Source organism: Ambystoma mexicanum, chromosome 5q (genome assembly GCF_040938575.1).
Source record: "Ambystoma mexicanum isolate Mex_15411 chromosome 5q, UKY_AmexF1_1, whole genome shotgun sequence".
Lineage (NCBI taxonomy): Eukaryota > Metazoa > Chordata > Amphibia > Caudata > Ambystomatidae > Ambystoma > Ambystoma mexicanum.
Genome location: NC_090933.1, coordinates 93,351,011 through 93,377,303, shown reverse-complemented (window position 1 = coordinate 93,377,303; position 26,293 = coordinate 93,351,011). Strand labels below are relative to the sequence as shown.

Here is a 26,293-nt window from a genome sequence, read left to right as displayed (position 1 = left end):
TTTTATCAATTTACCTTGTAAATTATCACCCCATTGGTGATTGCTGCCCAATATAAAATTTGTGTGATTTTATTTGAATTTAAAATAAATAAATATTGTATTACCACCCATCGGCCTGGTTCATGGTCCATTGTCATCCGGGGTATTTGTAAAAGGGGGTGTGAGACGGGTTGGGTGCCATCTCAATCTGAATTCTTAGGAAATAAAGTATGAGTGTTTTAATTGTGTGCTGCATCCTAGGCCAGTTGCAAGAATCCTGGGCTGGTGTGTGACGCCCGATTAAAATCCTTAACAATTTGGCATTTCTCATGAATGCTTTAACTTCTGATCTAGGATCTAAAATCTGCTGCCCTTGCTTGAATTTTAAAGTACCTAGTTCATTTGTGGCTGCTTGGCTGCTAGTATGCCGCCTGGTGAGTTCTTCGGGCACTATGCAGCTCTCCACACACCCCAGCACACCTCACCTCCCGGGCATCCTTCCGTCATACCTCCACCCCCATCCATCCGCATGGTGCTCGATCTATTCTAACTTCTACTCTATTAACTATCCCCCCCTCTCTTTCAAAGCCTGGAAGGAAAAAGTTTAAGAAGGATCTCCTGGTCTCAAGCCCAGGTCTGCCCATTGCTGACACCTTTGTCCATGCTATCTCCAGGCAGACAATTACCAACATTCTCTTTGTTGTTCCCTCTCTGGACATATGTGCACTCCCCATATGGTCCTTGTCCGCTCCCCTTTCTCTTCTTAACCCGTTAATGGTGGGACCAGATGGGAAGTGCTCTTGGCACACTTCTCATCATCCAGGTGCATCATCAATCTTTACTTGAATGGCGCTATCGTGGCCCAGGCCCTCAGCCCATCCTCCTTCTGGACAGGCATCTTCAGTCTCTCATTAACTTCTGCCCTTTTCCTGGCACTCCTCCTCCTTCCATTCCCCTTGCCCCACCCCCCTACGACAGTGGTACCTCGTCCCTGTACCCCTCATTGGAAAACCTATAAAGGTGGCAACCAGCTTCACTTAGCTACCCCCAATTCTCGCTCTGTTGTCAAACATTTCTCTGAGGCATATGTTACCTCCTCGAAGACTTTGACCTTGTCATCCTCCCGCTCACCGAGACGTGGTTCAATGCCAACTCTGTCACTGCTCTTGACACTCGATCCTCTCCAAGTCCAGGCCTAACCGGCCTGGAGGCGGAGTGGCCCTTATCTTCCCTGAATGGATCCCTACATCTGCCTCTATCATACCCATCCCATCCAATCCTGCTCCTCCTTTGAATGTCTTGTCTGCAGGTTTTGCATCTACCCTGTTGATCACTCTCGCTGGGCGGACCTCACCTCTCCTTACCTCTACTTTGAAGCTTCTCCTCTTCTGAGATTTCAATATCCTTCTGGACTCTCCTGATGCGGCCTTACCCTTCCGCAAGGTCTGCAACTCTTTCTCCTTTGCAATTCTTCGCTCTAGTCCAGCTCACTCAGCCGGGCACACTCTGGATGCGCCCATCCCAGCTGGCCTCTATATCTAACCCTCTCAGTACACCTCTCTCTTGGTCTGATCATTCTCATCTGGAGCTCGCTGGCTAAGCCTCTGCCCGCACTGCTAGCCTCCTTCTCTGTCATCCGACTGATGAAGCGAGTGTCAGTAGACTCTTTTGCCGCCTCTTTTATTCCCCCCCTCCACACCTGCTGTTGACTTTCACTCTGACTCAGACCTTGCTAAACTTCACCTCCATCGCCAACACCCTTGACATCCTTGCCCCTACCATGAGGATTCCCATGAAGCCTGCCTCCAAGTGCAACAGTTGGTATGATTCCGACCTAGCCTTGCTGAAAAGCGGTCTTCTCGCACATCCTCTGACAAACAGGCCTGTCACCTGCTCCATAGGCATTACAGATTCTCCATCTGGTTCAATAAGTGGGCCCATATTCAAGCCTGGATCTCTGGGGCCACCAACCACACAGTCAAACTTTTCAAAATCTGTAAGGAGCTTGCCAATCCAACTGCAGTCCTTGCTTCTCCTCTTCATTCCTAGGCGCTATGCACGGCCTTGGCCTCTCACTTCACAACCAAAACGCAGGACATCCTGTTCTCACTCTACTCAACCTCCCTCCAACACCTGACATGAAGGCCTCATTTGGCCCCACTCTCTCCATCCCTCCTACTCTCCTCCTCCTCACCCATAGCACTGGATGAGATCACCAAGACTGTTTGCTCTATGAAAGTCTCTTCCAAACAGGTGCTTCCTTGCTTCTCTGGAACTATCAAGGACAATATTGCCACCCTTGCTTCCTCTTTGGGTGAGTTCTGCAATCATTCTTTTGCCAGTGTCTCCTTCCCAGCACCTCTCAAGCACTCCCATCCATCTGCAGACCCAGCTAACTACCACCTTATCTTCACTACCCCCTTCCTGGGCAAACATTTGGAGAAGTTGGTCATCTCCCAACTAACCCACAACACTTTATCTGTTGGCTGTCTCCATGACCACCAGTCTCGCTTCAGAGCACCAGAGGCATGGAAACTGCTCTCCTAAACACCCGTGAAGACTTGTTCTCAAACCTCGACTCCAACTCCCATTCTGCTCCGATCCTCCTTGATTTTTTCCTTTGCCTTCAACACTCAATCATAAGTCTACTCCATGACACACTTGGCATCCTGGGCCAGGCACTGACTTGGCTGACCTCTTTTCTTTCAAATCGGCCCTCTAGGTTCAAATGGGACCTTTTCTCTCCTCTACTTTGCTCTCCACTACCTTGCTCTCCACTTGTGGCGTTCCCTAAGGCTCTATCCTCTCGCATGGCTATTCAACGTTTACCTTGCCCCTCTGACCCACCTGGTCTCCTCCATCTCTCCTCACTTCCAGTGTTATGCGGATGGCACTCTGCTCTCATTTAAGCTTCCCTCCTCTCCTTCCCCTCTCATTCCCGACTGCCTGACCACTATTTAGGGATGGTGTGCTGCTTAAGATCTATCTTAAAGCCAGTAAGACTGATATCCTTCTCATTGGAAACCTCTGCCACCTTTGTTCCCCCTACTCTCTAGCCACCACCCTTGGACACCCTCCCCTGACACTATTGTGAGGCAAACCTGGGTGTCATCTTTGACTGATCCCTCTCCTTCTCACCTCATATCGCTGACCTTGCCAAGAAGGCTCACTTTCAGGTTCACCTCCTCAGAGGCCTTCTCCCTTTTCTCAACTTAGCCAGAAACTAAATGTCTCTCGAGTTCTGGTTCTCTCCAGGCTGGACTACTGCAACAGCTTCTTCTTCAATCTGCCTCTTTCCTCCCTCCTTTAACTAAGCCAGAATAGGACTGTAAGTCTTACCCTTATCCTCAAGCCCAGGGACTGCATCTCTCCAGCCCTAAAATCTCTCCACTGGCTCCCGGTGGCTGCAACAATCAAATTCAAGACCCTCTGCATCATCCGGGAGCCAGTGGAAAGATGCTACATCCAACTTTCTCTCCCTAAATACCTCCCTGCTAGAGTCCCTTGATACTCTAGCTCTAACTCTCTGCAGGTCAGACGTTTCTCCAAGCAGAGACTGGGGGGGGGGGGGTGGATCGCTTTCCTCAGCAGGAGCCTCCTTCTGGAATGGCCTCCCCGCCCCTCGCAGACTTGAGCCGGATCTCCTTAAGTTCCAGAAGCTTCTCAAGACCTATCCCCCCCCCTTTCCTTGCTAAGGCCCCCCTGCTGCTGCTGTAACTGGCTGCCTGGTCCCTTATGAGTCATAAAGGGGCCGGGCGCTCCCCCGACCAGTCGGCTTCAGCGCTACCCTCCTCCCCACTAGCACTTGCCTTCAGGCACCCTTCCCTGACCAGACTACTTAGCCTGGTCCACCCCACAACCCCCTACACTAGTTGACCCTTCTCCCACCCCCCAGCACATTTGCCCTCCAAGCTCACCTTAGCACTTGCCCAGCCCCTGGCCCCTTAAATCTTGCATACCCTCCACCCCCTCCCCTTCTCCCTGACCTGCCCCCCACAGCACTTCCAGTCTGTTGCACTTGCACAATCTGAATGTTACAAGGCCTAGTAGGACCGTTTATTGTTGTTTATCCTCCTCTGTTCCCCTCTGCCCCCTTAGTCTTGTGGTGCCTGGAAACACTTTCTGCTGTATAGTCGCCATACATATGTGCAATTAATACATTTAAAAAAAACTGTGGAGTTAGTCAAACAGGTTTTTAACAAATTACAAGCGATAACGTGCCTCTGATTAATAGAGATTGATTTTTTTTAAAGTATTTTTATTGGCATTTAGTAAACATTTCTCAACAAAAGAATTACCCCCCTTCCGCCAATCCTTGCTCCCTCCCTCCCCCCAGAAAGAACCGCTATCCCATTCCCGTATCTTCTAGCATCTTAACAGCTTTTTTTCCATTGTTCTCCTCTCCATAGTATCCATGTGTCAGCTCGTGTCCATCACCCAGATGTTTTGGGGGCACCATTGTTGTACAAAGACACTTTTCAAAAGGTTTAGCAGCTCTCCTAATTTTTTCTTCAATCTATCTGCATCCCCTTGGGCCCTATACTTTAATCATTCCATCACCTCTATGTCCCAAAGCTTGAGGTACCAGTTGATTATCGACAGGGGGGAGTTTTGTTTCCAGTCTTTGGCTATTACCATCCATGCGACTAGTAGTGCCGTTGTCGGGGCCCTTTTCTGTGATTTCGAGGTCGTATGTAGCTCTGGGTTCAGGGCCCCACCATGGTTTCCGTGAGTTGAGAGGGGTAGAGCTTCCGGCACTATGCCTTGAAGACTGTTCATCACCTCCCCCCAGCTGCTTTAAATCTTGGGGCAGCCCCACCAAATATGCATCCAGTCCTCCACCCCCATGCATCCCCACCAGCATTCTTCCGAGGTGGAAGCGGAACATCTTGCACAGTTTGCTGGGAGTGTAATGCCACTGGAGCATCATTTTGTACCATGCCTCGCGCAAGTGACCTGCTCAATTTTGTAATGTTGTTCCACAGCTCTTCCCAATGTCTCTCGGGTATCATTTCCCCTAGTGAGTTTGCCCATGCTATTTGATACGGCCACAATCTTTGGTCCGGGCAGTCTTGTAGAAGCTTATGTATGTCTGCCACTAGATGTTTATCCCCCGAGTGGGAGGTGATGAATGTCTTGTATTTCGTCGCTGGCCTTGTGGCAGCTATCTGAATCTCCTTCTGCTTCAACCAATGTCTAAGTTGTGTATATTCACATCGGTGTTCTCTCACACCCACTTGTGTTTTGCAGTCTACGAATGACCTAACGTCCCCTTGCCACATCATGGGCCTCATTACATGGACGGAGGTAAGGGTTAACGGTCACCGTTAATGGCAACGGTGACCGTTAACCCTTACCGCCGTACTACGAGGTCCCTTTGTGGGTTGGAGGATTTAACGCCTGCTTCTTGCAGGCGTTAAAATCCAACCCGCTAAGGGACCTCGGAGCTAATTACGGCACCGCAAAATTGCGGTGGCGTAATTCGCGCCTTCCCCATTTCCAGAGAGCCCTATGGGGCAGAAATGGGAATGGGGAAGGGCAATGGCGGAAAGGGGATTTACCGCCCCTCCAACCTTGGAATGGGGCGGTAAATCCCCTTTCCGCCAAGGCGGTGCCGGTATTTTACCGGCATGAGCCATGGCGCTAATAGCACCATGGCTCACCACCTACCGTGTAATGAGGCCCCATGTCTCCTATCTTTTCACATCCTTTCTTTCCACTTTTTAAAGGCTCCTTTTGCCATCCCTGGGGTGAAGTTGGGGTTGCCGAACATTGGGGTAAAGGGAGATGGCATTGACGAGAGATGCCCTTTCTTGTCCCAAATGCCACAAGCTGTTCGAAGGAACTTACTCCGTGCATTAGGAGGTCTCTCATTGCCCTGCATCCAAAGCAGTCCTGTGAGGTGCATGTCTGCTACTGGCGCCCATGTCCATGTATTCCCATATTTTGTCTGTGCTGCCTGAAAACCATTCCCTATCCACCCTGAGTTGAGCCGCTTCATAGTACTGGTAGAGATTTGGGAGCCCTATAGCGCCCCTATGTCTAGGGGACCCTAGCACGTCCATAGCTACTCCGGCATTTATTTTGCCAAAGGAATCTGGAGATGAGTGAGTTCATGCTTTTAAAGAAGGCCTTTGGAATGGCTATAGGCAGTGTATGGAATCTATACAGTATTCTCCGGAGGGTCATCATCTTAACGGTGTTTATGCGTCCCATCGAGGAGATCCTCATTGGGGACCACTTTGAAAAGTTGGTCTCTGTCCGTTTCATTAGGTCAAGTAGGTTTGCTTTATACAGTGCGGTTACCCTGCTCATCAGTTTTATGCCCAAGTATGCTAGGCTTCCTTCTGCCCCCCGGAATGGGGAGCAGATCTTTATGCGACTGGCTTTGTCTTTTGTGAGTCTTATTTCTAGCATCTCCGACTTCCTAGGTTTATTTTTAAGGCTGATAGTCCTTCCTGTTCTTTGAGCGTAGCTATTAGGGTGGGTATCGACTTCTCATGTTCAACTAATGTTATCAGCATGTTATCAGCATGTCATCGGCATATGCTGCGGTTTTGTGCATTCCCCCCCAAAGGGCACTCCCTTAATGGCCTGGTTCTGTCTTATTGCCGCTAACATGGGTTCTAGATATATAGCATATAGATGCGGCCAGAGGAGGCACCCCCGTCTCGTCCATCGTTCTATGCCGACTGCTTCTGAAATTTGATTGTTTATTGCCAGGCGGATTGAGGGGGTACTATAGATTGCTCTAGCCATTTGTATGTATTTGGGCCCAAAGCCCATTTGTATCATCGTTTGAAACAGATACGGCCACTCCACCCTTTAAAAAGCTTTCTCAGCGTCCAGCAAGATAATCGTGGCCGCTATCTCTTTCATTTCTAATTTTTCAAGAAGGTGCATCACCCTTCTGGTGTTATCCCACGTTTAAATAAAACCAGATTGGTCTTGTCCTATGATCCCCGGGAGAGCCACTCTCTCCACTAAAATATCCCAGTGTAGATTTTTGCGTCTATATTCAGTAGAGCAATTAGTCTATATGACCCACAATTTGTGGGGTCTTTATTCGGTTTCCCAAAGAGGAATACTTTATCTTTGCCCTCCCTGAATGAGTTGAACAGCCTTGTTAGGAATCCCTTCACCTGTGTACAGTATACCTTATAGAATTCCCCCCGTAAAGCCGCCTGGCCCGGTGCTTTATTGCTCGGCAAGTTTATCGCCTTCTCCACCTCCTCCTCCTCTTCTTCTATTTCCCGTTCCAGGCCCTCCCTCTCTTCTTGTCTCATTGTTGGCAATTCTATACTTTCCAGGAAAGCCTGTATCCTTTGTACGTCGGTTTTCCCCGTAGAGTATAGTTCCTTATAGTATTCCCTAAAGGGCTGGGTTATCCCTCTTAATTGAGTAGTTAGCCCCCCGTCTGTTAGCTGTATTCCCTCTATATGCCGCTGACCCTTCTGTTTCAGGAGCCTGGCCAGCATTTGTCTGCTTTGTTTGTGTTCACGTAATACCTTTGTTTAAGCCTTAATAAAGCGCTTTCGGCCTTACATTTGTTAAAGTGCTGAAGCTGTCTTTGTGCCTCTTTGACATTGTTGTAGTTCTCCCTTAACTTCTGTCCAGCTAAAACCCTTTGTTCCTGCATCAATGCATCTTCTAGGTCTTTCTCTAATCTGTTTCTTTCTTTTTGCCGTTGGGCTTTTAAAGAAATGAGCTCCCCCCTCAGCATTGCTTTAAAGGCGTCCAATATGCTCATCGGGGCCCTGTCTATATTGTTCAACAAAGTATTCCTGTATTTTGCCCCTCACCTTTTCTCAGATTGCCGGGTCCCTCAATAGTTCACTCGGGAGTCTCCATGTCCATAGTGGATTTTTAGGTTTTAGCTTCCCTAGTGAAATCTTCATTGGTGCATGATCCGATAATTCTATTGGGACAAGTTCTATGTCTTTTAGTGTGCCCAGTATCCCAGGGGTCCCCCATACGGAATCTATTCTCGAGTATGTCTGATGTACATGCAAGAAGCACGTATACCTGGTCTTCTGTCCCTTTTTCGCCCTCCAAGGGTCCTTTAACTCCATACCCTCCAATCTTTGTCGTATCGCCTCTGAAGGTTGTACTCCCTTATGCGTGTTCTGCCCGCTCCTATTGATCTCTGGGTCCCAGGTCAAGTTGAAGTCCCCTGTGATCATTAGTTCCCTGAATACAAATTTCCCTAGTTTCCCTAGGACTTGCGTCAGGAGTATGTCTGGGCCTGTGTTTGGGGCATATGTTGTCCCTATGGTAATAGCGCTCTGTCCAATCTGCGCCTGGATGAATACATATCTCCCATTCCGGGTTACTAGTGTATTTTTGCGCCCAGTATGTCCTTGAGGCTGATCATAACTCCCGCCGTCTTATTGGCAGCATTGGCCTGGTACAGTTGTGTGTATTGCTGAAATCTTATTTCATGTTTGTCGTTTTTCTTTGTGCGTCTCCTGTAGTAGGGATATGCCTGTGTTGTATTTCTTTCTGTGTTTGCACTTTCTTTTGTTTTACCGGTGTGTTCAGGCCCCTCACATTATGTGAGAGTATCAGTAATGACTTTCCCATTAATCTATCTTATCCTGGCTCTCCCCATTGTTGTGCCCCTTCAATCTGTCTAAGTGTAGGAGTGTGGTTCTTTCCTCCCCCCTTGCCCCTTCCCTCTCCCCCTCCCTTCTGCCTACCTTGCCCCCCCTTACCCTCCCCCGGTTCCGACTCTGTATCCGAGGACTCTTCCCGCTAGGTGGGCACCGACCCATGTTTAACCCGAGCCCTTGGGTTACCTAACCTGTGCGATTCTAAGTGGTACCTCTTCTCCCCCCCTCCAGTCCTCCCTGTTGCAAGATCAACTCTGCTGTTCAAATGTGTCCGTGTGGGGGCCCTTTCCTTCCCCATTCGTTCCAGTTTCATCCAGGTGTTTGCCCCAGCTGGTTCCCGTCTTTTCTTGTCTCTTCTCTTTCATTTTCATTGCTTCGCGCCTTGAAACACTTGTGTATAGGCGCTTTACAAATGCCATATCATATCATATAATTTCCTAGGTCTTGGGCCTTTCGGGTTTCTCGCTATTCCTGTGTGCAATGGCCCATTCCCAGGGCTTCGGTTCCTTCCTGCGAGCCCCACTGCTTCTCTCGTCTGCACTGGTCTCCTCTGCTTCCAGCCCCAGAACTGCAAGTCCTTCGTCGTAGGTTCTCACCCTCTATTGTTTCCCTTCCCAGGGGAATACCAAACCGAAGAGGAATGTTCATTTTTAGGGGACTGTTTTTTCTTGCAGTTTCCTTGTTACTGGGCCTATCGCTCTTTGTTTCTGTAGGGTGGCGGTTGACAAGTCTTGAAACAGGCTGACCTCTGAGACATTTATTGTTCTTGATTCTTGACCCTTTGCAGCTATCAGTATTTTTTCCTTCTCTTCGTATGAAGCTAGTGCTGCTAGAACATCCCTGGGCCCATTCCCTTTGCCGCTCCTTTTGGGCCCACTCTGTGTACCCCATCTATTCTTGTATCCTCTGGAGTGGTACTCGCCAGCAGGATGGGGAAGCAATGTTGAATTGTGCTTTTTAGGTCTCCCTCAGAGGTTGCTACTGCCAGCCCTTTAATCCTAACGTTAGAGTGCCTCAAACGGTTTTCTAAGTCCTCTGTTGGAATCTCGAGGTTGTGTGTGGCGGAGGCAATGTGTTCCAGCAATTCCGCGTTCTGACATACTTCTTTTTCCATTTCTGATAGCCCTTGTTCTGTCAAGTCCACTCTGCTTCCCAGAGAGTTGATGTCATCCCTAATTTATTTTAGTGCTTCCTTTTAGGTCCTCTTTCAGGCCTCCTATCTGTTGCTGGAAGGTGACGATCATTCTCTCTTCCAAGCCCATCAGACACTTCTGTAGGTCTTCTTTGTTCAGCACCATGGCCTGTGTCCCCTTGGTTTCTTCTTCATCCTGTTCCACCTGTCATGGACGCTCTTCCTGCGTTGGTTCAGCCGGCTGCCTGTGGCAGCATCTTTCTACTTGGGCTGCGGGCCCTGGGACTGTTTCCCCTTTGTGCCTGGCATCTGCAGGTGGTGGGGGGGAACGCTACCGGACCTCTGCTTCTTCACTCTCCCAATGTTTCTCCCTTGGGGCAGTGGCGTTTTCTTAACCTGTGGGGCTGTTGTTTGCCACCTCTCCTCTTTCATCCGGCTGTGCCGTCAATGCCCCTTTGGTTTCAGTCTCTGGCTGCCACTTGAATGCGCCTTCTTACTGGGCTTCCCCGAGGGACTCCCAGCCTTCTCGTCCTGGGCTCTACCCGGCCTTCACGGCCTTATGCAGACCTTTTACTGAGTACCCTAAGCTTTATTGCCTTACTGGTGGGGGGTTTCCCTTTTCCGATCCACTCTCCTGGTGTTGAGAGGTTGTTCAATTGCAGTTGTTGCCCCCATGTCATGCCTGGCGTGCCCCCTGACTCACACAATCATAACTTTCGTCTTCCCTTCGCTTAGCTTGCTCCTGGAGGCTTTATTTTCAGGCCCAATGGCGTGGGGTGCGACTTACTGCAGACGTGGCTCATACGCTCTGCTTATGCTTCTCTACTAAGAGGGGGGTTCCCATGTCTCCGGTTTGACGGGCACCTCTTCTCTCCCTCTGCTGCCTGACTTTCTCCTCACCTCACGGTACGCTAGTCTATCCGGTCCTGCGTCGGGAGCCCGTCTCTCTGTCCTCTCCACCCCTTTCCGCTGGGTCTCTGTCAGTAGGCCTTCCCTCCAATGGCACCTTTCTTCTCCTCTGTGCAGGGGCTTCTCCGCTATCGGGAAGCCTCTTCTCCGGGTCCCCCTTCCCGGATTTTTCTTTTGTGGAGCAGCGCCGTCGGCAGAGCTCCTCCTCCCGGGCGTCTCCTTCGGTCTGCTGCACTCGTGCCGGCTCGAGATACGTGGGGCCTATTGGCTCAGTTCTCTCCCTCCCCGCGGGTCTGTGTTCCTGTGGCCTCTCACAGCGCTGCAACCTCCTTCTGATCACAGCCACCCACCCACGCAGCCTCTAACCGATCTTCTCCTGCGGTCTTTCCATGCCCGTTGAGCGTATCATTGACTCTGGTAGTGCTTCTAGCCCTTTTGTTGTCGCTTTTCACCCTGCTCCGGAGGCAGGGGGGAGGGCAGCTCCTTATATCTTCACCCTGCGAGCACAACTGCTCGCTCACTGCTTCTCCCTCCTCGGTTGCCGTTGGCGCGCTCCACCACCAATCTCTGGGTCGGTCCCCTTTGGTGGGCTCGCCACGTTCGTTCTGCACTTCTATGCCTTCTTTGGGTGTACAGTACACATTGTACACACTCCGGGTGATGTCTCCTTCCCTCCTGGTGACACTGGTTTTCAGTTTCTTCGACCTAGCTTATTTTCTCCTCATTATTAAAGACCCAGCCAGGAGCTCCCAGGAGTGCACCCTCACTCCACAGTGGTCCTCTTGGAATCAATAGAGATTGATTTTGAGGAGGGTTTGGCAGTGAAAAGGGGGCTTATCGCCATTTTTTACTTTGGTGGTTCCCAGGTAGGTGGAGAGTACAGATTTTATTGGGGCTCTTGTCCTATCCTGGGAGTCCTCATCCCCAAAGGGGGGGGGGTAACTCCCAGTGAGGTCCAGCTTGCCCAAACCCCTAGGGAGGGTTGGGCTGAGCAGGCTCCCCTCCCTAGCCTCAAAGCAGCTCAATCCCCCTCTTACTGATGACCTATCCAACTTCAAAATTGTTTAGCCCCTTTGGAATACTTGTAAATAAATACGTTTGCCAGGTTTCTGTGTTCCAATGGATATCCAAATTAGCTGACTCAATCCAACTGTGGATCACAAGATGATGCAGAGGGAACATAAGTGATACCACACTTAATAAGAGGATGGCCAGGGGAGGAGGCAGGTGATGATGTGGAAAAGGTGAAAGATGGTGGCTGTGTTGGATTGTGATGCCTTATAGGTAGCTCACAAAGGTGGGAAAATATACTTTCGGAAGTGGGATATTACCCACATAGTGAGCAGAGGTTATTTTCTCAACTTTCAAGTACAAGGAAAGCCAGCAGGAGTACTCTTACATGTAGAGGGAGGGCTGATGCTGTTAAACGGCTGATGCTGTTATGACAGCTCTCATGCTCCTGCAGTGAATTGCTGCTGTCTTTTGCTGTGCTGATGACGCAACGTTTTAGTTAAATGTGTAGCTAGCCACGTCTACCTTCTCTAATGAAAAGTAATTTTTTTATTTAGTCTATTTTTTGCCTTGTCACCACCATGCTCACGGTGGATAAGGGTGCCTGTTTTTTATGCAGACCGACCCTTGAGTGATTTATACAAGGTTTGAGTTGGCTAGCTCTACCGTATCCTTATATTTACATCAGTTTTTTAATTTTTTTTGGGTCGTCATTATTTGTTCTTCTGGACAGAGCTGCGGATTAGACTACTACATGTTTTTTTACACCTAACGGGATGTGCTGAATGCACAACAGCCAGATGCAGCAGATCTGTGCCAGATTGATGCCAAAACTAAGCCTGTCCATCCCATCCCATCCCAGCCCTAACTCGGCTTCTGATGAACATGGCTGATACCCCGAATGATAATGCAACTTTACTCCTGGGTAGGAGGCCTGCTATGTATGTATGTATGTAGGGTAGGAAGCTGCTGTCTATGATAAAGCAGCACTACGTGCGTTGTCTCCTATAGACACCCGTTGGCCCTCTGGACGAATGTGTAATTCCCTCTGTACTGTTCCTTCTGTGACGATCCTTCAGATGGTGACACTTAACGCCAGGGGAGAATTCCTTCCCATGAGGCTAGGGAGGTGAGGCCGCTAACCAGTGGTCCCCCTAGGGGAAGTAACATGCGATAAGATCTCATGAGGAGGGACTCTTGTCCTGGGGATAAGGATGCGACTGGGAGGCACAGTCCCTTTAAACCCCAACCTCATAGGCTGACGCTAGGATCAGAACCTTATGGGTCTATTCTCCTGTCTAAAACTATGTGTTACTGTGAAACTTTCAACTACCTAGATGGTTTAAATACTGAGACGAAGAATCTCCCGAGAATGCCCCAAGTGAGCGGGGAAAAATACCAGAACAGCTGTAGTCAATAGAATTAATGTTGCACCCAAGCGGACCCTACTATATCAGGGCGTAAAACGAAGGGGAAAAAGGGTACTGGGAAGGATACCAGAGAGAGTACTAGAAAGAAACGGAGAGAGGGAGCGGGAAGGAGAATGGCAAGTCGAGGCTGGAGAGACCGACTTGTGGATGGGAACAGAGATCAAGGAGGAAGCCAAGGTAGAGAGGAGTGAAAGAACGAGAAGGGCTTGGCAATCCTATCACAGAAGGAAGAACAGGAAGACCCGAGAGAGGGGCATGGAGGGTGTGGTTCAGGACAACGCACATGGACACTCAGCAGGCCGCTGCAGTGTTGGGAGAAGTAATAGAAGCAGAGACAAACGTTATCAGAGTTATACTTGGTGTCTGTGAAAATAAGACTGCAACCAATAACGAGAGGCCTTTTGCCCCTGCAAGACGAATTCCCCTGACAAGCGGGTCCAACAGAAAGACAAGAGTGTGTACGGTGGTGACATGACCTTTACTGGGTGGACCGTCGGGTCCAACAACTACCCTGAGTCCACTACCCCAGGTTTGCTACAGAGAAGGGAGAACTAGCCAGGGAAAACTACAGAATACTGGTGGCACCTGGGCCTATATGAGAAGAACGGTTGAAGCCACTATCGATATCCGAGACACGAGCAGCACGAGGCTCCAAAAATTGGCGCCCTGCAACAACGTCATCCAAAATCTTAGCGACCTGGTGAAGCAGGTCCTGGCTGACCCCAATAGAGGTAACATGAGTTCAGGAAAGCTTGGGAGGGAGCGGACGAGCCATTTAAGAAACTCTTTAGACATTCCATGAAACTTAAGGCAACAAGGGAGAACAGTGAATAGAATGTAATGAAAACACCTACCTCAGCAGTTGAGAAGATACGTTGTCGATGAACACTAGACCCCAAATCCCTGAAACGCCATAAAAGGGGGTTATCTTATCGACCCTGCAAAGTACAACGGATGGGCCAGAAAGGGTTGAATGCCAGAGGATAGTTTATGCTCTCCTTCTCTAGCCAAACATCGAATAGCTGGGAAAACCCCTGCCAAAGAAGAGAATCGCTGTACAAACCCCAGAATCATCGAGGGCTGGTCCATCAAACCAAATCACAATCATCTTCTGTCGACACCACCGTTACCCATTGCTGATTGGTCAACACCAGCTCCTGCTTGCCTTCTTCAAAGCTAAGAAGAAAACGGTTAACATTCTAATTTTCTTTGCGCTTAAAAAGCCAGGAAAATAGAAAACCCTAAAGGAACAGGGTAAACTGCGAACCACCTTGTGATACAGTTCCTAGTCTAGATCCATGGGAGCGTGGTGCCGGAGAGTCACAAGGGACTCTGGGGAACAGCTTCATCGTCCTTGTAGGATGTATTAATGTGTGCAAAACCGAGGGATTGTGAAAACATCTGTAAGGTAGCAACAGATCTTATTAAGAACTGTGAAAGACATTGTGGCACGAGCTAGGAGAAGGATGTCATTCTCCTAGCCCCACAAGAACGTTATGTGATGATCTACTTTCTGTTGGGTAACGTAGGACCCAGGCCTTTTTGCTTTTAACAACCTGAGAGGCGTTTGGATGCTTTACATCCATGAGGAGTGGGGAGTCATTCTCCTGGAGTACGAATAGTAGCTGGACGTTATGGTGTTTTGTTGCAGTGACAGGGATGGAGTGGGAGCCTTTGTGACCGTGACAGTGCCTTTTTGTTTTGACTCACACAGACTTGGGGATAGATGGGTTTGGTTTTCATTTAATAAAGGTTTATAGCAACCACTATTGCACCACTTGGTCAGTCTCTTAATTCCTTGTCACCACACTTCACCACCTGCTTTGCGCCCTGCTCTCTTTGGTATGTTGTGCAATGCTCAGTCGTTGGTAGCACACCAGCTTGATATTTTTGAACTGTTATCTGTACATGAGCCAGACTTTCTGTGTCACAGAGACACGGATTAACAATAGCTCATCTCCTGACCGTATTCAAGCTATTCCTCCCTATTATGCAATTATTCATGCATCATCTCTCGGCTCACAAGGGAGGTGATGTTGTTATGATTTTTAAGCAGCACTTGCACTCTTAGATTATCTCCATCTTGCATGATCTAAATATTTAACATCTCTTGGTTCGGATGTCTTTAACCAACCTTAACTACTTACTATCTGATTGTTTATCGCCCCCCCTCGCTCCCTCATTTAGATACCACATTTTCTGAGGTTTTTTCGAATTTTGTTACTGCTTTGTAACTTAAATCTTCTAGTTTGATTGTTCTAGGGAGATTTGACTTTTTGGCCTGCTGATGGCTTGGATGCCCGGGCAGTAAAATGGATTGATTCTCTAGTGGATTTTCAAATGTAACATGTTCATGTCCCTACTCGGGTTAAGCGACATATTCTGGATTTGATCTTTGCTGATGGCAAACTACTGTTGGTACACTCAACCTTGCTGGTGGTTTGGTCAGACCATTTAGTTGTGCCATTTACAGTATTTAATGTTGAAAGCTGTTAAACCTATTAGGCACGTCATGCCTGGAGGGAAAGTGGAACCTTGTATTTTATCTGCTCACTTCCGCAAACATTATGAGCAGTTCTCTCTGGTCTCCTATCAGAATTCACTGAATGTGCTTCAGGATTCATTCACGGTAGCGGCTGGTGAGTTGGCTCCCATGAAAGTGAGGAAAAAAGCATTCTAGACTCTCAGCCGCTTCGTATGCTGCCCCCTTGTGCTCTCTGAAGCTTGTGTATAAGCACGTGGAACGCACCTGGCGCTCAGCGTACTTAGTGTCAGACAAAATCCATCTGAAAGCTTGCTGACATAACTATCATAAAACGATTAAGGAGGCGAAAACGACCTATTTTACTAAACAAATTTCAGGGGCTGTAAATTCGCCTCAGTGCTTAGGGAATTATCCTGCCCCAGTTTTTAGTTTCTGCTTCAGTCGCCTTTTCTCAAGATTTTTGCGATTTCCTTTTCTTATTTATTTTTTTAAATTCAAACGATTGTCAATATCCAGAATAACATTCCAGCTCCTGCTGCGGGTGCAGTTGCTATCCCACCATGACTACTGCGATCCCCTCTAGCACTGGTGTTTCTTTCTCACATTTTTGTCCGGCCACTTCGGATCAGGTCCTGGCTGTAGTAGCCTGACTGCGATCCAGTTCTCCCCTTGATCCCAGAGCAGTACCAGTGGTTCAGATTAATTCAAAACCCTCCACTCACCATTTTTTGGTTATAGTTTGTCTCCCTATGTGAGAGTGCCCAGATGTGGGTCCCTTGCTCGCTGTGCCATAAGGAACCAAGCTGCACCTCACTGATGAGGCCCAACAAGGCCGAAACAATTCTGGGGTTGCTTGTGTTTTTGTGCAGAGGGGGACCTGGCCTAGCAGTTCGGGCATGGCTGCTCCCATTAGTGGCAGTACCTGACTGATTTGACTATGGCTGGACCCCTTTTGCAATGGCACAGACGGGCAGAAAAACGGTGGTGTGGGAGTTTGCCCAGAGCAGTGCCAGTGGTTCAGATTAATTCAAAAACACCACTTTTTGGTTCTAGTTGGACTCCCCTCGAACTTATTCCACTGAAAGAAAAAAATATTTTTTAAAAAGGATTTTGTCCCTTTTCTTACATCGGCTCTAAATCACTCTCTCACTCGTGGATTAATTCCTTCAGTTCTTAAACATGCCTTAGTAACGGCTCTTTTGCAGAAGCATTCGGCTGATCCTGCCCTCCCAGCACATTTCATCCTTTCTCCCTTCTCGTGTTTCTCTTGAAACTCCTAGAAGCTCTAGTCACTCCTTTGTTAGGGTATTTTCTAGAGGACGCCTCCATTTTGGACCCTTCTTTCTTTTTTTAACAAGATTTTATTGATTGTTACCAATTTGAAATTGACAAGATACACATGAATATAGCTCAGGATAAACAAATATGCATACTGCATAGTTATACAAAGCAAGAATAAAATCTTCTTAGAGGACGCATTCCTAAGTGTTAAACATTAACCGAACAAGTCCTGAATGGCTTAATATAACAGGAAGGGGAGCCAGGTTGTGTCTATATGGGAGTGCGTCTCTAAGAATGCAGCTGTCATGCTTTCTATCTGATATATTGTGTGGGCTTTATTCAGCCATTCCCTTGTGTTGGTAACGTGTTACTTTTCCATCTGACTGTCAGACAAACTCTGGCTGCTAGAAGCATGTTCCTGAGCATATGTGAAAGCTCTGTGCTTGTTCCCTAAGTGTCTGTTTCTACTCCAAATAATATTAATAACCGGGATAGGCTTCTTTGGATACAGTCTATGGCCTGTATCCAGCCCATGATCTCTTTCCAGTACATCTGCACTCTCGCACAACCCCACCACTGATGCCAATAATCGATGACTTCAGAGCAACCTCCAACAGTACGGCGTGACCTCTGGTTACATTTTCACTAACCTTTGCCGATATGGGTGCCATCACATTAATATCCTCCCATTGTGCATTTTATATTGCATGGGTATTGAAGTATTCCATACTGCTCTGTGTACCACTGCTCAGGTATCCGGGCAATCTTGCAGCACTAGCTCCGTCTCCCCTTTCGTCTGTGTGCTTGGTTGTGGCAGGTGGCCTCTAGTGACTAGTGCGATGTACAATTGTGCTATTACACCTCTGGAGTCGCGGCATTCACTCAAGAGTGCTCAAAGGGAGTGAGCGGCCTTCAGAGGGAATCACCCCAGCGTGGGTCAAGCATTACACTTCTTAACTGCAAGTAGTGTAGTGGTGATATGGTGACGCCCTGCTGTGCTTCTTCCAATTCTGATTTGGTCATGTAGGTGCCATCCTTCCACATCTGCCCTGCTCTAACCAGGCCACCCTCATACTGAGGCTGAAAGCCGTTTGTGTCAACCAACAGGTCTCTAATGGGGGTTGGGGGCCATATGCAACTGAGCGCAGATGGCCATAACGTCACTCCTTGCATTTTGTGTGAGGGGCGCCAAAGAGACAACAATACCGCTAAGACTGGGTGCTCATGGATTCTACGCGGCATAGCTCTATAAGGGTTCTATAGCTACTCCCCTAGGGTTACTGGCGCAAATAGTACATTTTCGAGTCCAACCCACTGTTTTTCGGTATTTTCCCACAAGTGGTCTAAAAGTATGCAAAGTTGCGATTCCCTATAATACTCTGAGATCCGGGTAACCCATACCCCCCCCTTGTCCTCAGGTGTTGTCAGAGTCATGTATGATACCCATGGTTTCAGGATGGCCCGCAAAAATGTAAGTAAGGTGCACTTTATTTCTATGTGAAATTTTTCTGGGATAACCACCTGAAGTGATTGAAAGAGAAATAATAACCTAGGGACAATGTTCATCTTAAATGATGTGAATCTTGCCGTCCAGGAAAGTGTCATTTCGGACCACCTCTCCAGATCCGATTTAATAGTGTTCCACAAGGGTGTGAAGTTCGCACGGAACAGGCTTGTTATCTTTAGTGATCTCTACACCTAAATACTTCACTCCCTCTGCCTGCAATTGGAATCCCCCAATCTGCTACGTGGCTCGGAAGGGCAGAAGTTTGCTTTAGTGCAAGTGCAACTGTTTTATTTAGATTAGCACGGAATCCTGATAAGGTGCCATATTCCGCCAAAGAGGGCAGGAATCGCCTGTCGGTTGAGTGATGTACACCAAGATGTCATCAGCAAATAGTAGTAGTTTATATTCACGCCCCGATTTTACCAACCACCGTATTTGGGCATTTGTTTTCAGATTGCCTGCACCAGCAGTTCTAAAACCAGGGTGAACACAAGGGTTGACCAGGGGCAGCCTTGTTGCATGCCCCCTGACACGATGAAGGACTCTGATGTGATACCATTAACCATGACGTTGGCTGTGGTGTTTCAGTATAGCGCCAGGGCCCCAGACATCCATTGTCGGCCTAGCCCTGCCCACCGCATTGCTGCATGCTGAAAAGGCCACCCGACCATGTCAAATGTCTTCTCCACATTGTTTGACATTAGGGTGGGACAATCTTGCTCATCGATGGTGGCAATCAGATATGGGGTTTTACTGAAGTTGTCCGTGCCCTGTCTTCCCCTTACATATCCGACCTGGTCCGTGTGTACTAATTGCGGTAAAATATCTGCGAGAGACGGCTAGCCAGGACACTCGCATAAATCTTAGCGTCAACGTTTATGAGTGAAATTGGGTGGTATGAGGAGCATTCGTTATGTCCTTGCCTTCCTTTGGTATGACTGATTCTTGATTCCTTGAATGAAGCTGGGGCCTGGCTGGTTTCTTGGATTTTATTAAAGAACTTCACTAGGAAGGGCGCTAAGGAGTTGCTGTAAGCTTTATAAAATGCTGGCGTAAACCCAGCTTGCCCTGGCGCCGAGCCTGCTTTTAATTTGGAGATGGCGTTCTGAACTTCATCAATTTGTTATTGGGCTGTTTAGCATTGCCTGGCTTTTGTGTGGTATTGGAGCACGGGAGAACCTTGATAAATATTGTGCAATATCCTCCTCCGTGCCTCCCTCTTCTGCAGTGTACAAGGTGGCATAGAATTAGGAAAAGCGCTTAGTAATCTTGCTTGGATTCAGCAAGTCTTTTAATTTTTCATCTTTGACTTTGGGTATCGCCCTATCTGACCTCTGTTTCCACAGGCATTCGGTTAACATAGTGTGGGCTTTGTCGCCTTTTACGCCTTGTTTTGCTGTATGTCACTCAATTCTTTCCGAAGCATTCTAATGTGTGCCAGGATTTCCTCTCTGCTACTGGGGTCGGATTGGAGGGACAATTCCTTCTGTTTAATTTCTTTTTTAGCATCAATTCCCTTATCACTCTGGTTTTATTTCTAAATGCCCCTTCCGCTATCGGGACGCCCCAGATTGTGGCCTTGGTTGCTTCCCATACAGTATTTAATGTCAATTCCCCTGTGTCGTTAGCAATAAAATAACTTTTTATTTCCTCAGCAAGGGTTTCTCAAAACAGAGGGTCTTTGTAAAGGGTATCATTGTAGATCCATCTGCGTTCTGTCTGCAGTGGCGCACCCAGGTCTAGTTCTAAGAGGAACAATTCATGGTCTGACCATGCTACAATTTCTATAGCTGCGGTTAGTATGGTGTATTCATATGCAGCTTGAACAAGAATGTAATCTATACGTGCATATGTAAGGTGTGGGCGGGGGTAAAAAGTGAACGATTTGTCCTGCGTATGCACCCTTCGCCACGTATCGATTATGTGATTAGCCCTTAAAAGGTTGGGGAATCCCTCACTCGGCGGGCAGGATGGGGGGGGGGTGTGCGCCCTGCCTCATTGAGTCCCAGTCCATTACGGGGTCTGATATGATGGTGAAATCATCCCGTTTTCCAACTTTCGAGGAAGTCTTAAAGAACTCTGCTAAAGTTCAGCTGATTTTGATTGGGTGCATAGGCTGAGCAAAGAGTTACAACAGGGGACCTCACTTTCCCTTTCAATGCTATGAACCTCCCGTCCTCATCTCTATGTATCTGTGTTATTTGGAGACCTAAGGATTTCTTATATATGACGCTGACTCCCCCCTTTTTGTGTTGATTTGACGCCCATAATGCCCCTCCTATTTCCTTACAACCTTAAATTGCTTTCCATGTGCAAATTTTGTTTCTTGGACAAGCGCATCCAATTTAGAGTTTGAATCCTCTTGCTAACATGGAGCGCTTTTGCAGTGAATTTAGACCTTTAAAATTGAGGGACCCAAACTTTATCCCATCATTTAATACCATGGCAGTTTGTCATTTGCTTTGTTCTAGCCCTGGCCAATTGATCTATTCGCTGAGTAGCTGTACTAGGTTGTAAGCCATATTTATAGATCTTGTATGTGTTACGCTGTTTCTGTTTAACTGCGAGAGTGTTGACACAAACCTTATTTCCCCCAGATGTGTATCCCTTCCTCCCCAACCCCCAGTGAAAAGTGTTAGCATTGACACTCCTCTTTTTACTAAAATGCCCTAAAGTAAGAAGGGCCACACTTTAGGGACCCCTCACCAAGAAATATACAACTGAGACATATCTGTCTAGATAATGGCGGTAACGTCATGTAACCATAATCTAACTTGTCGCCAACCTGACCAAACGTAACATGATCATTCTGGACCCATTTGTGTATCCTATCGAACTCGGAAGTTAACTGACTCTGTGGAGTCGAACAGTGACGCAATTGGGGCCTTCACTCGACTCTACAGTGAGGATGGGGTTTCTCCTGGCTGCTCACCGAGGCCCACAATACGTATCTTTGTTCTCGGTTCTCCAGGTTGTCGAGCTTCAGTTCTACATCTCTTTCTCTTTGTTGCAAGTCTAGGAACCGAGATTTGCTGTTCATTGTCATGAGGTCAGCTGACAGTTGATTATTCTCCAGAGCCTCTATGCGGTCTTCGACATTTTCGATTCTGGTCAGCAGGTCAGTGACATTCTCCGTCAAACGTGATTTGATTGACTGAATTTCTCCCAGGAGGAGGCGGATGTCAGCCTTAGTCGAGCTATCATAGTCTTCCCCCGGAATATTCGGTGGGTTCGCCCCCCTGCTTCTGTTCCATGACCGCTGGTTTGTGGTGGAAGTTGTGCAACCTTAGCTCTGTGCGCGGGTCCAGGGTGAAGGGAATCGTGCAAGTTTGTCTTTCCCTGCTGGGTTGGTGGTAATTCTGACCGCTATCTGCCCGGTCAGTTTGCCGTGCCCCCTTCTCAAACAAGCGTATTTGTGGTCAGTGCTCACACTCTGTACACTCTCTGACACCGCCTGCCCCAGGTGCGCCTTGCTGGTCAGGTGGCCACATTATGGGAGTGTTTACAGTTGGAATTTGTAGCTGCAGCCTCGCCTCTTTTTTAAAGGTGCACTATACAATGTGAAAGGGCTTTTTTCCATTAAACTCAATCAGGTTGTCTGCTCTGGATAACGTAGCTGCAATAAAACGCTGCTATTTGCAGTATTTACTTATTGTAGGAGCCTTTGCCTCTGCTCTTTACAGTCAGTCTGTCTTTTTAAGCTGCATGCACCCACGGCGTTGTTCGTTCGGGCAGCAGACTTATCTGCACTAGCGATGAGTGCCGGTTGGAGCTGGTGCGCGCCTTCCTTATCGGCTTTTATGCATATCTGGCTGGATGCTGAGGCCATCAGACGAGCTGCGCAGTTCTGTCCCTCAATGGATGCCGGCAAGTCGGGACTCTCCGTTTTATATACGTGTGTGTCAAGCAGATTCCCTGCTGGGCGCTGGCACACTGGGGCTCTTCCTTAGTGGTCTTGGGGGATGGCCTTGTCTCGTGCTAGGCACCGGTGCCACAGGGCTCGGCCACTATACTTCAATGGCGTCCGCCATGCTTTCTTCTTACTCACGGTAGCGCTCCGATCTGGGCCGCGTTAGGACCGAGTAAAGGCTCAGTTTTGTCCACAATCCGACCTATGTGTGCACCGAAGGGTCACATTTGGAGCTATGATCTCGGTCTGTGTCAAACCTTGCCATTTATGGAGTGCTCTGCCATTGTTCTCTGCTTGGTGAGGGAGACGACGGCTCAGGCAGCCATAGTGTCTGCGCCCCCTGGTGGCCTCCTTGGACCCTTTTCAATCGGGCTTTCGCCCTTCTCTGGGCAATAAATCTATGCTAGTTTTGGTTATTGATGACCTCACTCTGATGTCCGATCTGTGTGTGGGGGTTGGGTTTTTGATCCTGCTGGAGTTATCTACAACCTTTGATACCATTGACCATTCTACCCTGTGTCGCTATCTTGGTGGATGGAGTCTCCTGCACGGTACTTCATTTGTTTAAATCTTGTTTGTCTGAGTGTTCTCAGATGCTTTCTTCCCCCACCCCCTTTTTTTAGATCGGCTCCCTCTGTTCTCCCTTGTGTGGTCCCTCAGGGGTCTGCTATTTCTCTTTTACTTTTCAATGTGTACATTCGCCCATTGGCTAGTCTCATTCATTCTCGTTGGTGCTGCTTTTACTCTTATGCAGATGACACCCAGTTGATTCTGCGAGTGGATCAGAACTTGAATGGAGCTGCCACTCGTTTTGAAGTGTTGTCTGACAGATATCTGATTATGGATGAATAATAACTGGCTGAAATTGAATGGAGACAAGACAGAAATTCTGGTGATTGGACCACCACCGACAGCACAGTCAGTTTGGTCCCCTGAGTTTTGACCGCCCTCTCTGGGTAATCTCCCGACCCTGGTTGACTCTGTAAAAAAACCGGGAATAGAAATTACCAATTCTCTCTCGCCCGAGCCTCAAATTAGTGCTAGATGTAGTGCTGGCCACTTCAAACAAAAAATTCTTAAAATGGTCATACCCTATAAACTGGTTGCCTTTTGTGGGCTCGTAGTCGCCTCCTCTGTTGACTATTGCAATGCGACACTGTTGACTCAGCCCAAGTACCATTTCAATCGGCTACAGGTCTTGCAATAGTCAGATGACCAGCTGGTGGCGGGATTACCTAAGTGTGCCCATGTTTCACCTACACTATACAAACTTCACTGGCACCCATTGGCTAGACGGATGTAGTTTAAACCTCTTTGTCTAATACATTGAAACTTTCACCAACAGGGTGCATCTTCTCTTCATGAAAAGATTACCCCTTACAGGCCGACAAGGAACCATCGCTCCTCAAATTTTCTTTGTGTCCCTCTGTACCGAAAGGCGACTGTCGGTGGTAGAGCTTTCTCGGTAGCAGCACATACTCTCTGGATTACCCTTCCGGTATCCTTTAGGTCAATTGAAGACCATCTTAAGTTTCAGAAAGCTTTAAAGACTTTCCTCTATCCTAAATAACTGGTACTGGCTAGTTCTGTCTTAAATAGACCTTTCTTTTTTTCCTTCTATGGGGATCTCCGCAATGAGCGCCGGGATACTCTTTGGTTACAATGTGCTTTATAAGCACCCATTAACATAACAAAACTCCACTCCCCCCAGTGGTCACTTTATGGTGAGAGGAGAGAGGTGCATCCCCTAGTACCAATGTATACATGTCAGTGCATGCATCTGGGACCCGCGTGTGGGGGAAGTTAGAGGAGGGTGTAAAGTAGTTGACCATGGCCAGCATGGCAGCAGGGCTTAAGGAAGCAGTTTCTGAGTTTTCACTCTGAGAGGAAAATGAGCAGTTGGCAAGTTAAGTACCAGCAGGCTAATGCAGCAATGACTAGTTTTGGAATGTGCTTCCCCAACAGTTTAGTCGTAGGGTAGCAGGTTGCTAGGGACTACTGATTCTGCTCACTGCGGCCCAGCATACCACTGTGTTTAATACACAAATGCTGACTATTTTCATATTATTTCATCAGAGAGCCATATTGTAAGACTGGCAAAATGCATACACCACAAGGTTTGGGAATTCAGACTTCCAGGTAGGTAACAATGTTCCCTTGTGATCCTGGTGGGATGTGTTAATTTCATATAGCATGTAATGCATTTGAATTTGAGAACTCTGTGCTGTTTTCTGATCCACTTCAAAAATACCATACATGTTGGTGCACTGAATAATATGTCTTGAGAAGATCTTAAAGCACTCAACTGCATTATGCTGATTATTTGATTTGAGTACCAGCATGTGATTCCTGTTTATGATGTTATCTGCAATCCTTATCACTAGTCTATCTGCTTTCACACAGAAATCCTTTCATGTACTGTTATTTGATGTACAATTATTTTGCTTTATTTATAGTGCTTTGGCGCTGCTTCAGTACCGTTGTCATATTTCTTTTCCTTTTGGACGAACAAACCAGTTTATTGGTATTAATTCCAGCAGGAGTTGGTGCTGTTATCGAGGTGAGTTTTCTCATTCAGTTTAGAGTGTTAAATTTAGCAAATATAATGTCTGTATGTTTTAAAATATTCAAACCTTCGTGGTATCCGCATTGCACTTCTAGTATGTTTTTTGACACATATTGCAGTTAATTTCGAAACAAACTATTCTTGGGATGCGTTATTATGCCAATGAATACCCCTGCTTGAAACAATGATGTTGGGGACATTATAAAATGGAACACCTATAAGGACCTATTGTATTGTAGGGGGATGTATACTCCTAGATAGCTACTTTAAGAATATAGGTGAAAGAAAAGCATGAGGATGAGATGGAAAAAACCTTGAGCAATAACACAAAAGGACTGGGTAATTGAGTACACTTCAGGGGATTACCGGGTGTCACAAGTCAGCTGGGAGTGTCGCCAACCTATAGGTCAGGATACTTGCTCTTGAAAGTCAAACTGATTTATTATGAGAAACGAGGATAAGAGGATCAGCAATGGCATAGCTGTGTCAGGCAGGTCCTGCTGGTTTCTAAAGTATAAAATACGTTTGGAGAATTAACCGCATTTATCAGAGGTTCTCCTAAGTGAAAGGCTTGGCTGGGGAAGTTCAAGTCAAACATTCCAAAAGCAGTCTCATATTAAGATGAACAATACCCTTGGTCCGGATGACCCCCAATCCAGATTTTAATAAGGCCGCCTTTTTGTTTGGTATTTGTTTGATAGCAAGGATGTCATTTTGGTCGTAAGTAATGGACATACTTTATATAAAGTGAAGGAAGTCACTGGATAGGGTGCCTTTACTGTGAACAATGTTTGTATGGATAGAGTAGACGAGATGGTGTAGGGGAACAGTAATTGAACAGTAATTGAACAGTAATTGAACTTGGAGCAACCAGTGTCTATGGGAGAAAACATGAACAAGATAGACATGTTGATTTAGAGCCAGTATTTACATGGGTACAATTTGTAGCTACACATTCATATGTGGCAGTGGCAAGGAAAGCTGGCTGAATAGTCGAGACGAGTAGGGATAGTGTAGGAGTTGATCATGCCTCTTCACTTGCTAGCAGAGGGACCTTGAGGCCAATCTTAAATAATTCCACTGTTGAAATGGTTTTACTCGCTGCGGGACTGCAATCTAGTGAAGATGGGCAACTAATGTGAATAAGGCACAGGAGTGGATGGGGACCAATACGTTGAGAGATCAGAATCCTAGACTCTGATAGGGTGAGTATAGACAGATGCAGTTAGCAAATGTAGGAAGGTTGAGGAATGGTATGTGACACAATATGCATGTTATCAATTAAATGGGTTTATTTAATAATACATCAGGTAAAGGAACAAACACCTATAGGAACACGGGGAGGCTTGACACATGAAAAGGTTGTTTATAATAGAAACGGTGTCAGGGATAGAATAAAGCAAAGTAGGATAATTCTCAGGTTTCCTGTACCTCCAGTCGAGTTTCTCCAAATCAAACATGGTTGACGATT

The 26,293-nt window shown here is 47.4% G+C and overlaps 1 protein-coding gene across 1 annotated transcript in view; it reads left to right on the top strand.

The window, feature by feature from the left end:
• CLPTM1L (CLPTM1 like) overlaps window positions 1-26,293 on the top strand; it is a 938,124-nt gene that overhangs the window by 454,354 nt on the left and 457,477 nt on the right. Inside the window, exon 9 of the mRNA XM_069620583.1 lies at window positions 24,713-24,816. Coding sequence (XP_069476684.1) covers window positions 24,713-24,816 — 104 coding nt within the window. The remainder of the gene's footprint in view (window positions 1-24,712; window positions 24,817-26,293) is intronic.